The sequence below is a fragment of the Salmo trutta genome, chromosome 15, assembly GCF_901001165.1.
Source record: "Salmo trutta chromosome 15, fSalTru1.1, whole genome shotgun sequence".
Taxonomy (NCBI): Eukaryota; Metazoa; Chordata; class Actinopteri; order Salmoniformes; family Salmonidae; genus Salmo; species Salmo trutta.
Genome location: NC_042971.1, coordinates 52831006 through 52845066, shown reverse-complemented (window position 1 = coordinate 52845066; position 14061 = coordinate 52831006). Strand labels below are relative to the sequence as shown.

General features: G+C 41.5%; 1 protein-coding gene across 3 annotated transcripts in view; it reads left to right on the top strand.

Annotated features, from left to right (window-relative positions):
- LOC115149325 (spliceosome-associated protein CWC27 homolog) overlaps positions 1-14061 on the top strand; it is a 45212-nt gene that overhangs the window by 610 nt on the left and 30541 nt on the right. For 2 of the 3 annotated variants that reach the window (XR_003866845.1, XM_029692099.1), the window contains exons 2-5: positions 627-770; positions 916-1014; positions 1114-1394; positions 1520-1760. Coding sequence is in view for 1 of the 3 variants with exons in the window: in XM_029692100.1 (XP_029547960.1) it covers positions 356-439; positions 627-770; positions 916-1014; positions 1114-1158 (372 nt within the window). In the remaining 2 variants the exon portion in view is untranslated. Of the gene's footprint in view, positions 1-355; positions 440-626; positions 771-915; positions 1015-1113; positions 1395-1519; positions 1761-14061 lie in introns of all 3 variants that reach the window. The other variant, XM_029692100.1, reaches the window with a different exon arrangement.

Here is a 14061-nt window from a genome sequence, read left to right as displayed (position 1 = left end):
ACTCTTACGACCTCTACAAGCCAGATTGTTAAATACCCGTTGTCCGTGCGGTTCGGCCTTTTGGCGGTAGGGATTTGAGACAATATATCACAGGAAGGTATAATTACATCAAATGTTCAAAGCGCTGGTAGTACGTTCAGATTTCTATCATCTGAATTATATGCACAATATAAAATGCACGAGATGCATGCGTACTTGCGTAGCTCGTGCACCTGTTTACACGGTTCTGCTAGAAATCTGAACCAGCACTTTGAAAAGTTGATGTAATTATACTTTCCTGTGATGTCTCACAGCACTACCAAAAGGACCAACCGTATGGACAACCGGTTAAGTAAGTTAAAATATTATTCCATAGAGTGGTGCCAGAGTTCATTGTCCAAGGAGGAGATCCCACAGGCACCTGGATGGTGGAGAGCCCATCTATGGAAGGCAGTTCAAGGTTAACTTTCACTGTCTCCATCACCTCATTATCTCAGATCATGTTCAATCCCCCCAAAAAGATAGACTAGACATAAACGGAACTCATCTACTTGGAACCTTTGCCAACGCACCCATACTACTGCTACTAATGATGAAACAGTGGGGCTGATTCTTGTTTTTCTGATGGTTCTTTCCCATGTTCTCAGGATGAGTTCCACTCCAGACTGCACTTCAACAGACGAGGCCTGGTTGCCATGGCCAACGCAGGGCCCCATGACAATGGCAGCCAGTTCTTCTTCACCCTGGGCCGGGCAGATGAGCTCAACAACAAACACACCATCTTTGGAAAGGTAAAACGCCAAAAGAAGATCCATGCATGTTGTAAATCTTTTAGTATGCAGCATTTGTAATCTGAGCCAACTCAATTGTAATTGCAGCAAACAGATTCTAGAAGCCATCTTTTCCTGTAAATGAATCTTCCTTTCCTCAATGCAGGTGACAGGTGATACAATGTACAACATGCTCAGGTTAGCAGAAGTGGAATATGATCAGGAGAAAAGACCTTTAAATCCACACAAGTTACGAACCACTGAGGTATGGGTTGGGTTTGCATCACACAATAGTATTTTAGCACTTTGACCATTCATTTGTTCCAATTCCGCCAGACTCTGTTTCCTTAAATCTTCTCTGCAGGTGTTACATTCTCCCTTCGATGACATCATTCCACGTGAAACATAAAAAATCCCAAAAGGATGAAGACAAAAATAGGGCAAGAAATCTCAGTCCAAAGCAACAAAGTGTTTAATTTACTATTATACACACTTTCTCTGCTCCTCACTCTCAATCGGTTGCTGACTCGGAAGCGTGGCACTGTAGTTATGAACGGTCGACCATAATTGTTTTGTCAGGAACTTTAGTCTGTTGTCATTCGGAGAGAGGAAGCTGAAGAGGAAATGGTAACTCAAGTCAACCAGGTAATTAGAACATGACCTGTGTTATTCTTATTCTGCACTTCAAATCAAGCTCGCCGTCTTATGTATTGTGTCACCCCATCTGTGTCTGTCAGATATATACACCCACCTTGTTTCTTTTCATCCAGACACTGAAGGGGAAAAGCAAAAGCAGTCATGACCTGCTAAAGGATGATCCACTGCTTAGCTCTGTCCCCACAGTCAACAAGTCAGTACACTAAGACGTAGTACAGACACCATGTTCTGCTGCCTCAACTTATCTTGTTTTGGCAATGAATTAAATTCATGAGTTAAGCTGAAGAAGATGGAGGAGGAGAAGAAGAGTACAGACCCCAGCGAGGAGGACTGAGGGCAGAGGGCCAACCGCAGGTAGATTACACAAAAATGATATACCATCCACAGCATAGCCTAAATGCCGTTTACACACCTTTTTTTAATTTGGGGAATGTTTTCTCACATGTTACGCTATAATAGCATTGTTTATGTTACTTGTTCATCAGTGTTCAGAGTTTATGCCACTTTTTCTTAAACGCCCAATGCAGCTGTTTTTATATTATTATAAAATAATTTCTGGATAACAGTTAAGTACCTTACTAGCTAGGTTTCCATCCAATTGTCGACAGATTTTTATGCAAATATTCTATTATTTTTGTTGCATAAAAACAATATTTTCCCACCAGAGATGTGTTTCTGTCAAATTGACTTGTTGCAGATAAAAGGCTGAGCGTGATGATGTAGTGCACATAAAAATACCCTTTGCGGTTAAATTTCCATTTACCCGGAAAAAAATACAATTTCTATTGCATTTTCAACTCTACTGATGGATTTTCTCAGAATATGCTGTGTTATAGAGTGAGTATGCCCACTCTGGTATTGGCATGTGCACTCTAGCCAACAGCTCACAAATACTCTACCTGTATAGCCTGTATGATATTATTATGGACGAAGGAGCAAGATTCTTTTTATTGGTCAAACGGCAGCCAAGCATCGATGGTCATTTCACCAGAATAAAACCCTCAATATTTATTGGAAAGGAGCATCAAGCTCATCACCTTGCACTTTCACCACCCTGTGAAGTTCATTACTGACTTCATCTGTAGCCCAATAAACTGCAGGCTTTCCTGAGTCGTGGTGGGAGGACCTCACGTCATTGCGTGACTCCAAGTTTACTTCGATACAATGGTTATTATATCAATATTTGCACATAAAAGCGTTTCAACCGACATTTCTCGCATATTAATTTTAGACTAAAAAAGATCCCACCTTGTCTAGCGTGTTTTGTCGACATTTGGAAAGTTTACCAACACGTTTTCTGTTTCTATTAGGCCTGTCGTTAAATTTTTTTTATATTCAACATGTACTTTATTTGTCAAAAAAATGTTTAGTTCTTTCACCACCACCCCCCTCTTCTGAGGACAAATTTCTTTTAGCTTTTGCTCGACATGTAATTTGCTCATATAAAAAGTTTGTATGGAAACCTGGTTTGTGTAATAGATTTCCATTAAAATGGGCAAAAATAGTTTTTTAGCAGAGAACTATTTCTCAGGCAAGAATTTTGCTAGGACTGTCTGAGAGAGTTCTGTGGGAAAAGGAAAATGGAAAACTAACTGTCATGGGCAAAAGTTTTGAACTTTGTGTTATTGGTCAGCAACTCAGGAAATAACACTGATCACATTTCTTTCACACTTGTCCAGTTTTAGTTTCATCAGCTCTTATACAATAACCTCTACATTTCAACAAGTAGCGCTATTGTACAAGAGAAAGTGATGTCAAATCAGTGGTACGAGGTAGTTGTAATTCTGTAGACTAGCCATGCAGAGGTGCTGTTGTACTGCGTAGGCCTATGGCGTAGACAAGGGAGCCCAGTCTGACAGGTTGGTTCAGTTCACAAGGAAATCAGCGATGAAAGACAGATCATTTCATTTGCTCTTTTCTAACAAAAATAGGTGTCCTTCAAAGGAATCTTGTGATAAACGTTATGACGCAGTATTACTGAACACACAGAAATAGATTAAATAGAACTAATAATAGACTTGAATGGGGAAGCATGTTCTATTCATTCTATGACTGAAAATACCAGAGGTCCTCTTCATAGAAATACAACAGTGTGGTTCAGCAGCTTTGCAGTAATGGCATTGGGCATCATTAATCCGATGGACAGGCTGCATGCCGACACTGATAACTCAACAATGACTCTTCACTCTCCACATTTAACATTTTTGTCATTAAGCAGATGCTCTTATGCAGAGTGTCTCTGGGCTCAGACACTCCAGTTCGTTTGCTGGCCGAGAGTACTGAGCACCTCTGAACAGAGTGCGTCTGTCATTTTGCCAACCGAGTGCGCACCGACTTTTAAATCGAAAATCTGTGAAAAATGTCGGCTGTAAGACGTCTACAGCGGGTGATCCCTAAAACACTGTGCTGAATGATCGGCAGACAAACTCTAGATCACCATTTGGTGCGATGTGTGCGAGCCTTTACACTTAGCTACACTAATGTAGCAAAGTTCAAGATAATTACAATGACAAACACCATATCTGATTGATTGAACGCTATCTGTTGTAAAAGTACACACTAACATTTTAAAGACAGTGGCTTTTTGGTGACCTTGAATGAATGAATCAGAGGGTTGGCGGTACTGATGCTAGGGTGTTGATGAGGACTAGTGACACCCTGTCAGCCAAGCAGAACCCCCACCTCCCCCGCTGCTGCTGCTAACACACACACCTCGGGCCACTGGCCCCACATCAATGAACCCAGCCTGTCCACTGCAGCCAGTTCCTGCTAGGTGAAAGAGAAATGCTGGCACCCACACTACATGACTTACCCTGCTGTAGTAGAGAGGATGGCAGACAGGACCCCGAAAGGGAGCACGAGACCGAGAGAAGCCCCGACGGGGAGAGAGAGAGAGAGAGAGAGAGAAGGGAGTGAGAGTCGGGTAGAGAACCGTTGGGACAGTTTTTGTAATCTAGATTGAATAGATACATCACAGACCTCGAGTCCATTGTCTAAAATCAGTTACTGAGAGAATCCTGTAATCCATGTCGTAATCTCACAATGCCACTGTGCTGATTGCCATACAACAGCAGCTTTATCAGAAACTCTTATCTAGCTGCGGGTTGTTTTGCCTCTTAACCCCAATGGGATAAGGATTCGGCCCTGCCAGTCAGCTGTGTGTGTGTGTCTGTGTGCGTGTGACTGACAGGTAGGCCAACGCTAACAGACTATAGTATATTAAACACAAGTGTAGATTGTTTGACTGTAGACCTGTACCCCAGCACCGTGGTTTGTGTTGGCACAGAATCAAAGAGGAGGCTGGTCGGTACAGTGTTGGGCCTGGGACAAAGGGGCAATTGTTGTAGAGCAGATCTCCTCTCCTGTCTCTCTCTTTTCTCTGAGATATTGTTTTAGACCACAAGGGTTTATTTTATTGTTTTGTCCACCGAGTTATTCCTTTATGTTCAATTGCAGGGGATAAAACTGAAGGACAGTTGTGCTGCACGTGTGTGTGTGTGTGTGTGTGTGTGTGTGTGTGTATGGCGTGAAAATTAGCAATCTCGCTGAAAAACAAAAATATTTTTCACATCTACACAAAACGTCTTTACCATATTACCAGGCAATTGCTTCCCATAGTTGCCAAGTGACCAGACAACATTCCATTTACCTCATCAAGTGACGTAATCAGTCTGAGGTGTGTGCTATTTTCACAAGAGAGGTCATCATAATACAGTATATATTTCCAATGCCCGGATTGGAATTGAAGAGGGAAACTCAATTTGGTCCTGTACGTTACAGGAGAGATGAAAAACCTGCAAACCTCTCTAGATATACTCACACTGCTGGTGGGGTGCAGACAGTATTTAATGTGAACTTAAAGAGCCTTTATCAAACTTACAACACAGGTATATACTTATCACATCATTATCCATTATTATAAACTGGGTGGTTCGAGCCCTGATTGCTGATTGGCTGACAGCTGTGGTATATCAGACCGTATACCACAAGTATGACAACATTTTACTGCTTTAATTGCATTGGTAACCAGTTTATAATAGCTATAAGGCACCTGGGGTTTTTTGGTATATGGCCAATATACCAATATACCATAAATACTTAGCCATGGTATATTGGCCATATACCACACCCCCTCGTGCCTTATTGCTTAACTGTATATCAACCTCAGGATACAGCTATATACAGTGCATTTGGAAAGTATTGACCACTTGACATTTTGTTATGTTACAGCCTTATTCTAAAATGTATAAAATATTTTTTCCCCCTCATCAATCTACTCACAATACTGCATAATGACAAAGCAAAAACAGGTTTTTGCAAATCTATTACAAATAAAAAATGGAAATATCACATTTACATAAGTATTCAGACCCTTCACTCAGTACTTTCTTGAAGCATCTTTGGCAGCGATTATAGCCTCGTTTTTTTGGGTATGACGCTACAAGGTTGGCAGACCTGTATTTGGCCAAGACAACGGAGGAGTGGCTTCGGAACAAGTCTCAATGTCCTTGAGCGGCCCAGCCAGAGGCCGGACTTGAACCCGATGGAACATCTCTGGAGAGACCTGAAAATGCTCCCCATCCAACCGGACAGAGCTATAGAGGATCTGCAGAGAAGAATGGGAGAAACTCACCAAATACAGGTGTGCCAAGCTTGTAGAGTCATACCCAAGAAGACTGGAGGCTGTAATCACTGCCAAAGGTGCTTCAACAAAGTACTGAGTGAAGGGTCTGAATACTAATGTAAATGTGATATTAGTTTTTTCTAAACCTGTTTTTGCTTTGTCATTATGGGGTATTGTGTGTGTGTGTGTGTGTGTGTGTGTGTATATATATATATATATATATATATATATATATATATATATATATATATATATATATATATATATGAGGGGGAAAAAACAATTTAATCAATTTTAGAATAAGGCTATAAAGTAACAAAATGTGGAAAAAGTAAAGGGGTCTGAATACTTTCCAAATCCACTGTACATCAATCCCACTCACCTCCACAGTATTCTCCAGAGAGAGATCTGAGCTCAACACATCATCACCATTCCTATTGATTAAGTCAGGTCTCAGTCTGTATGAAGTGCCTGGGGCCTCTTTGCGGTAGTTTGTTTAAAAAAAAAAAAAAAAATACTATTGAAGTGAGTCCTAAAAGCAGGGCATGTGGTAGCCGCCACTTTTGTTAAACCCGACTGGGGAAGCAAAACGCTTCCATATGGGTCTATGTACACTATGGTGCTAACGAATAACCATGACCAGTCTTTTCCAATCTTAGTCATAGTTTAACTGAAAAATGTATTGGTTAGGGGGTTTAAGGTGCATGGCCTGTTGAGTCAGTCCAGGGGGTGGTCCCCCCCCCCCATCAACAGATTGGTCACATCTTTACTAATGCTGCAGAAATTTGCTTTAAAGCAGTATCCAAATCCATAGGATGTAGTGATCACTATATAATAGCCAAATCTTGGAAAGCCAAAGTTCCAAAGGCTGGGTGTAATATAGTCTATAAGAAGTCATATGAGAAGTTTTGTAGTGATTCATATGTTGATGATGTAAAGAATATTTGCTGGTCTGTGGTGTGTAATGAGGAGCAACCAGATGCTGCACTTGACACATTTATGAAATTGCTTATTCCAGTTACTAATAAGCATGCACCCATTAAGAAAATGACTGTAAAAACTGTTAAATCCCCTTGGATTGATGAGGAATTGAAAAGTTGTATGGTTGAGAGGGATGAGGCAAAAGGTATGGCAAATAAGTCTGTCAGCCCAACTGATTGGCAAACATACTGCAAATTAAGAAATCATGTGACTAAACTAAATAAAAATAAACTATAATATTAAACAATGATAGTAAAAAGCTTTGGGGTATCTTAAAAAAAAAATTGGGGGGGGGGGGGCAACTCGGCTCCATCATTCATTGAATCCGATGGCTCATTCATCATAAAGCCCACTGATATTGCCAACTACTTCAATTACTTTTTAATTGGCAAGATAAGAAAGCTTAGGGATGACATGCCAGCAACAAACGCTGACACTACACATCCAAGTATATCGGACCAAATTATGAAAAACAAGAATTGTACTTCTGAATTCCGTAAAGTCAGTGTGGAAGAGGTGAAAAAATTATTGTTGTCTATCAACAATGACAAGCCACTGGGGTCTAACAATCTGAATGGAAAATTACTGAGGATAATAGCGGATGATATTTCCACTCCTATTTGCCACATCTTCAATTAAGCCTACTAGAAAGTGTGTGCCCTCAGGCCTGGAGGGAAGCCAAGTCATTCCGCTACCTAAGAATAGTAAAGCCCCCTTTACTGGCTCAAATACTGGCTCAAATAGCTGACCAATCAGCCTGTTACCAACCCTTAGTAAACTTCTGGGAAAATTTGTGTTTGACCAGATACAATGCTATTTCACAGTAAACAAATTGACAACGGACTTTCAGCACACTTATAGGGAAGGACATTCAACAAGCACAGCACTTATGCAAATGACTGATGATTGGCTGAGAGAAATTGATGATAAAATTGTGGGGGCTGTTTTGTTAGACTTCAGTGCAGCTTTTGAAATGATCGATTATAGTCTGCTGCTGGAAAAACGAATGTGTTATGGCTTTACACCCCCTGCTATATTGTGGATAAAGAGTTACTTGTCTAACAGAACACAGAGGGTGTTCTTTAATGGAAGCCTCTCAAACATAATCCAGGTAGAATCAGGAATTCCCCAGGGCAGCTGTTTAGGCCCCTTGCTTTAAAAAAAAAAAAAACATTTTTACTAATGACATGCCACTGATTTGGAGTTTTTTAAATTTATTTTTAATTTCACCTTTTATTTAACCAGGTAAGCTAGTTGAGAACAAGTTCTCATTTAGAACTGCAACCTGGCCATGATAAAGCAAAGCAGTGCGACACAAACAACAGCACAGAGTTACACATGGAATAAACAAGCGTACAGTCAATATCACAATAGAAAAAAAAGAAAGTCTATATACAGTGTGTGTAAAGTTTGGACAGACCTACTCATTCCAGGGTTTTTCTTTATTTTTACTATTTTCTACATTGAAGAATAATAGTGAAGACATCAAAACTATGAATTAACACATGGAATCATGTCGTAACCAAAAAAGTGTTAAACAAATCAATATATTTGAGATTCTTCAAAGTAGCCACCCTTTGCCTTGATGACAGCTTTGCACACTCTTGGCATTCTCTCAACCAGCTTCACCTGGAATGCTTTTCCAACAGCCCCATATGCTGAACACTTGTTGGATGCTTTTACTTCATTCTGCCGTCCAAATCATCCCAAACCAATTGGGTTGAGGTCGGGTGATTGTGGAGGCCAGGTCATCTGATGGAGTGCTCCATCACTCTCCTTCTTGGTCAAATAGCCCTTACACAGCCTGTAGATGTGTTGGGTCATTTTCCTGTTGAAAAACAAATGATAGTCCCACTAAGCTCAAACCAGATGGGATGGCGTCTCGCAGCAGAATGCTGTGGTAGCCATGCTGGTTAAGTGTGCCTTGAATTCTAAATAAATCACAGACCGTGTCACCAGCTTATTTCAGCTGTTCGTGCCAAAATATGGACTTGGTCTTTTACCAACTAGGACTATCTTCTGTATACCACCCCTACCTTTTCACAACACAACTGATTGGCTCAAACGCATTAAGGAAACAAATTAACTTTTAACAAGGCACACCTGTTTGCTGACAAGGTAAAAATCTGTCGTTCTGCCCCTGTGCAAGGCAGTTAACCCACTGTTCCTAGGCCGTCATTGAAAATAAGAATTTGTACTTAACTGACTTGCCTAGTTAAATAAAGGTAAACAAATTATAATAATAAATTGAAATGCATTCCAGGTGACAACCTCATGAAGCTGGTCGAGAGTGCCAAGATTGTGCACAACTGTCATCAAGGCAAAGGGTGGCTACTTTGAAGAATTTCAAATATATATTTGTTTCACACTTTTTGGGTTACTACATAATTTCATATGTGTTATTTCATAGTTTTGATGTCTTCACTATTCTACAATGTAGAAAATAGTACAAATAAAGAAAAACCCTGTTATGAGTAGGCGTGTCAACTTTTGACTGGTATTTATATATATATATATATATATATATATATATATATATATATATATATATATATATATATATATATATATATATATATATATATATATATATATACTGCTCAAAAAAATAAAGGGAACACTTAAACAACACATCCTAGATCTGAATGAAATAAATCATCTTATTAAATACTTTTTTCTTTACATAGTTGAATGTGCTGACAACAAAATCACACAAAAATAATCAATGGATATCCAATTTATCAACCCATGGAGGTCTGGATTTGGAGTCACACTCAAAATTAAAGTGGAAAACCACACTACAGGCTGATCCAACTTTGATGTAATGTCCTTAAAACAAGTCAAAATGAGGCTCAGTAGTGTGTGTGGCCTCCACGTGCCTGTATGACCTCCCTACAACGCCTGGGCATGCTCCTGATGAGGTGGCAGATGGTCTCCTGAGGGATCTCCTCCCAGACCTGGACTAAAGCATCCGCCAACTCCTGGACAGTCTGTGGTGCAACGTGGCGTTGGTGGATGGAGCGAGACATGATGTCCCAGATGTGCTCAATTGGATTCAGGTCTGGGGAACGGGTGGGCCAGTCCATAGCATCAATGCCTTCCTCTTGCAGGAACTGCTGACACACTCCAGCCACATGAGGTCTAGCATTGTCTTGCATTAGGAGGAACCCAGGGCCAACCGCACCAGCATATGGTCTCACAAGGGGTCTGAGGATCTCATCTCGGTACCTAATGGCAGTCAGGCTACCTCTGGCGAGCACATGGAGGGCTGTGCGGCCCCCCAAAGAAATTCCACCCCACACCATGACTGACCCACCGCCAAACCGGTCATGCTGGAGGATGTTGCAGGCAGCAGAACGTTCTCCACGGCATCTCCAGACTGTCACGTCTGTCACATGTGCTCAGTGTGAACCTGCTTTCATCTGTGAAGAGCACAGGGCGCCAGTGTCGAATTTGCCAATCTTGGTGTTCTCTGGCAAATGCCAAACGTCCTGCACGGTGTTGGGCTGTAAGCACAACCCACACCTGTGGACGTCGGGCCCTCATACCACCCTCATGGAGTCTGTTTCTGACCGTTTGAGCAGACACATGCACATTTGTGGCCTGCTGGAGGTCATTTTGCAGGGCTTTGGCAGTGCTTCTCCTGCTCCTCCTTGCACAAAGGCGGAGGTTGCGGTCCTGCTGCTGGGTTGTTGCCCTCCTACGGCCTCCTCCACGTCTCCTGATGTACTGGCCTGTCTCCTGGTAGCGCCTCCATACTCTGGACACTACGCTGACAGACACAGCAAACCTTCTTGCCATAGCTTGTGTTGATGTGCCATCCTGGATGAGCTGCACTACCTGAGCCACTTGTGTGGGTTGTAGACTTCGTCTCATGCTACCACTAGAGTGAAAGCACCGGCAGCATTCAAAAGTGACCAAAACATCAGCCAGGAAGCATAGGAACTGAGAAGTGGTCTGTGGTCCCCACCTGTAGAATCTCTCCTTTATTGGGGGTGTCTTGCTAATTGCCTATAATTTCCACCTGTTGTCTATTCCATTTGCACAACAGCATGTGAAATGTATTGTCAATCAGTGTTGCTTCCTAAGTGGACAGTTTGATTTCACAGAAGTATGATTGACTTGGAGTTACATTGTGTTGTTTAAGTGTTCCCTTTATTTTTTTGAGCAGTGTATATACACGCATGCATGCATACAGTTGATGTCGGAACTTTACATACATTTAGGTTGGAGTCATTAAAACTTATTTTTCAACCACTCCACAAATTTCTTGTTAACAAACTATAGTTTTAGTAAGTTGGTTAGGACATCTACTTTGTGCATGTCACAAGTAATTTTTTAAACAATGGTTTACAGACAGATTATTTCACTTATCTGTATCGCACTGTATCACAATTCCAGTGGGTCAGAAGTGTACATAGACTAAGTTGACTGTGCCTTTTAAACAGCTTGGGAAATTACAGAAAAGGATGTCATGGCTTTAGAAGCTTCTGATAGGCTAATTGACATGATTTGAGTCAATTGGAGGTGTACCTGTGGATGTATTTCAAGGCCTACTTTTAAACTCGGTGCCTCTGCTTGACAACATGGGAAAATCAAAAGAAATCAGCCAAGACCTCAGAAAAAAATTGTGGACCTCCACAAGTCTGGTTCATCCTTAGGAGCAATTGCCAAACGCATGAAGGTACCACGTTCATCTGTACAAACAATAGTACGCAAGTATAAACACCATGGGACCACGCAGGCGTCATACCACTCAGGAAGGAGACGCGTTCTGCCTTCTAGAGATGAACGTACTTTGGTGCGAAAAGTGCAAATCAATCCCAGAACAACAGCAAAGGACCTTGTGAAGATGCTGGAGGAAACAGGTACAAAAGTATCTATATCCACAGTAAAACAAGTCTTATATCGACATAACCTGAAAGGCCGCTCAGCAAGGAAGAAGCCAATGCTCCAAAACCTCCATAAAAAAAGCCAGACTACGGTTTGCAACTGCACATGGGGACAAAGATCGTACTTTTTTGGAGAAATGTCCTCTGGTCTGATGAAACAAAAATAGAACTGTTTGGCCATAATGGCCATCGTTATGTTTGAAGGAAAAAGGGGGAGGCTTGCAAGCCGAAGAACACCATCCCAACCGTGAAGCTCGGGGATAGCAGCATCATGTTGTGGGGGTGCTTTGCTGCAGAAGGGACTGGTGCACTTCACAAAACCTGTCAGCTTCATTAAATAGGACCCACAAAACACCAGTTTCAACGTCAACAGTGAAGAGGCGACTCCGGGATGCTGGCCTTCTAGGCAGAGTTGCAAAGAAAAAGCCATATCTCCGACTGGCCAATAAAAAGAAAAGATTAAGATGGGCAAAAGAACACAGACACTGGACAGAGGAACTCTGCCTAGAAGGCCAGCATCCCTGAGTCGCTGTTGACATTGAGACTGGTGTTTTGCAGGTCCTATTTAATGAAGCTGCCAGTTGAGGCCTTGTGAAGCGTCTGTTTCTCAAACTAGACACTGTAATGTACTTGTCCTCTTGCTCAGTTGTGCACCGGGGCCTCCCACTCCTATTCTGGTTAGAGCCAGTTTGCGCTGTTCTGTGAAGGCAGTGGTACACAGCGTTGTACGAGATCTTCTGTTTCTTGGCAATTTCTCGCATGGAATAGCCTTCATTTCTCATAACAACAGTAGACTGACGAGTTTCAGAAGAAAGTTCTTTGTTTCTGGCCATTTTGAGCCTGTTATCGAACCCACAAATGCTGATGCTCCAGAGACTCAACTAGTCTAAAGAAGGCCAGTTTTATTACTTCTTTAATCAGCACAACAGTTTTCAGCTGTGCTAAAATAATTGCGAAAGGGTTTTCTTATGATCAATTAGCCTTTTTAAAAGGATAAACTTGGATTGAAAAACAGGAGTGATGGTTGCTGATAATGGGCCTCTGCATGCCTATGAACATATTCCATAAAAAAATCTGCCGTTCCAGCTACAATAGTCATTTACAACATTAACAATGTCTACATTGTATTTCTGATCAATTTGATGTTATTTTAATGGACAAAAAAATGAGCTTTTTTTTTCAAAAACAAGGGCATTTCTAAGTGACCGGAAACTTTTGAATGGTTGTGTGTGTGATACATACATACATACATACATACATACATACATACATACATACATACATACATACATACATACATACATACATACATACATACATACATACATACATACATACATACAACTAAAGACACAATGTACACCTTTTTATTTTTAGGGGAGCTACTGGGTCGTCCTGGTGACCACTTTACAGTCAGTCAGGCAGTAAAATGCCACATCTAAATCAAGCTCCAGGGTTAAAGAATAACAGTCATTAGACTTTTATTCACACACCAAGATAGTCTACCGTTATTTCAGTAGACATTCCTTCAGCCCTGCAGACAATGGAACTCGCACTTAAAGGGCAATTCCACCACTTTTCACCCTAATTTTCATTATCTCCAGCACATTACCAGTGTCTACATACACTATATATACACAAAAGTATGTGGACACCCCTTCAAATCAGTGGATTCGTCTATTTCAGTCACACCCGTTGTTGACAGGTGTATAAAATCGAGCACACAACCATGCAATATTGGCAGTAGAATATTGGCAGTAGAATGGCCTTACTGAAGAGCTCAGTGACTTTCAACATGGCACTATCATAGGATGCCACCTTTCCAACAAGGCAGTTTGTCAAAGTTCTGCCCCGGTCAACTAAGTGCTGTCTTTGTGAAGTGGAAACGTCTAGGAGCAACAACGGCTCAGCCGAGAAGTGGTAGGCTACACAAGCTCACAGAAAGAGACCGCCAAGTGCTGTAGCACACAGCCGCACACAAGCCTAAGATCACGATGTGCAATGCCAAGCGTCTGCTGAAGTGGTGTAAAACTTGCCACCATTGGACTCTGGAGCAGTGGAAACGCATTCTCTGGAGTGATGAATCGCGCCTCACCCTCTGGCAGTCCAACAGACGAATCTGGGTTTGGCGGATGCCAGAAGAACGCTACCTGCCCCA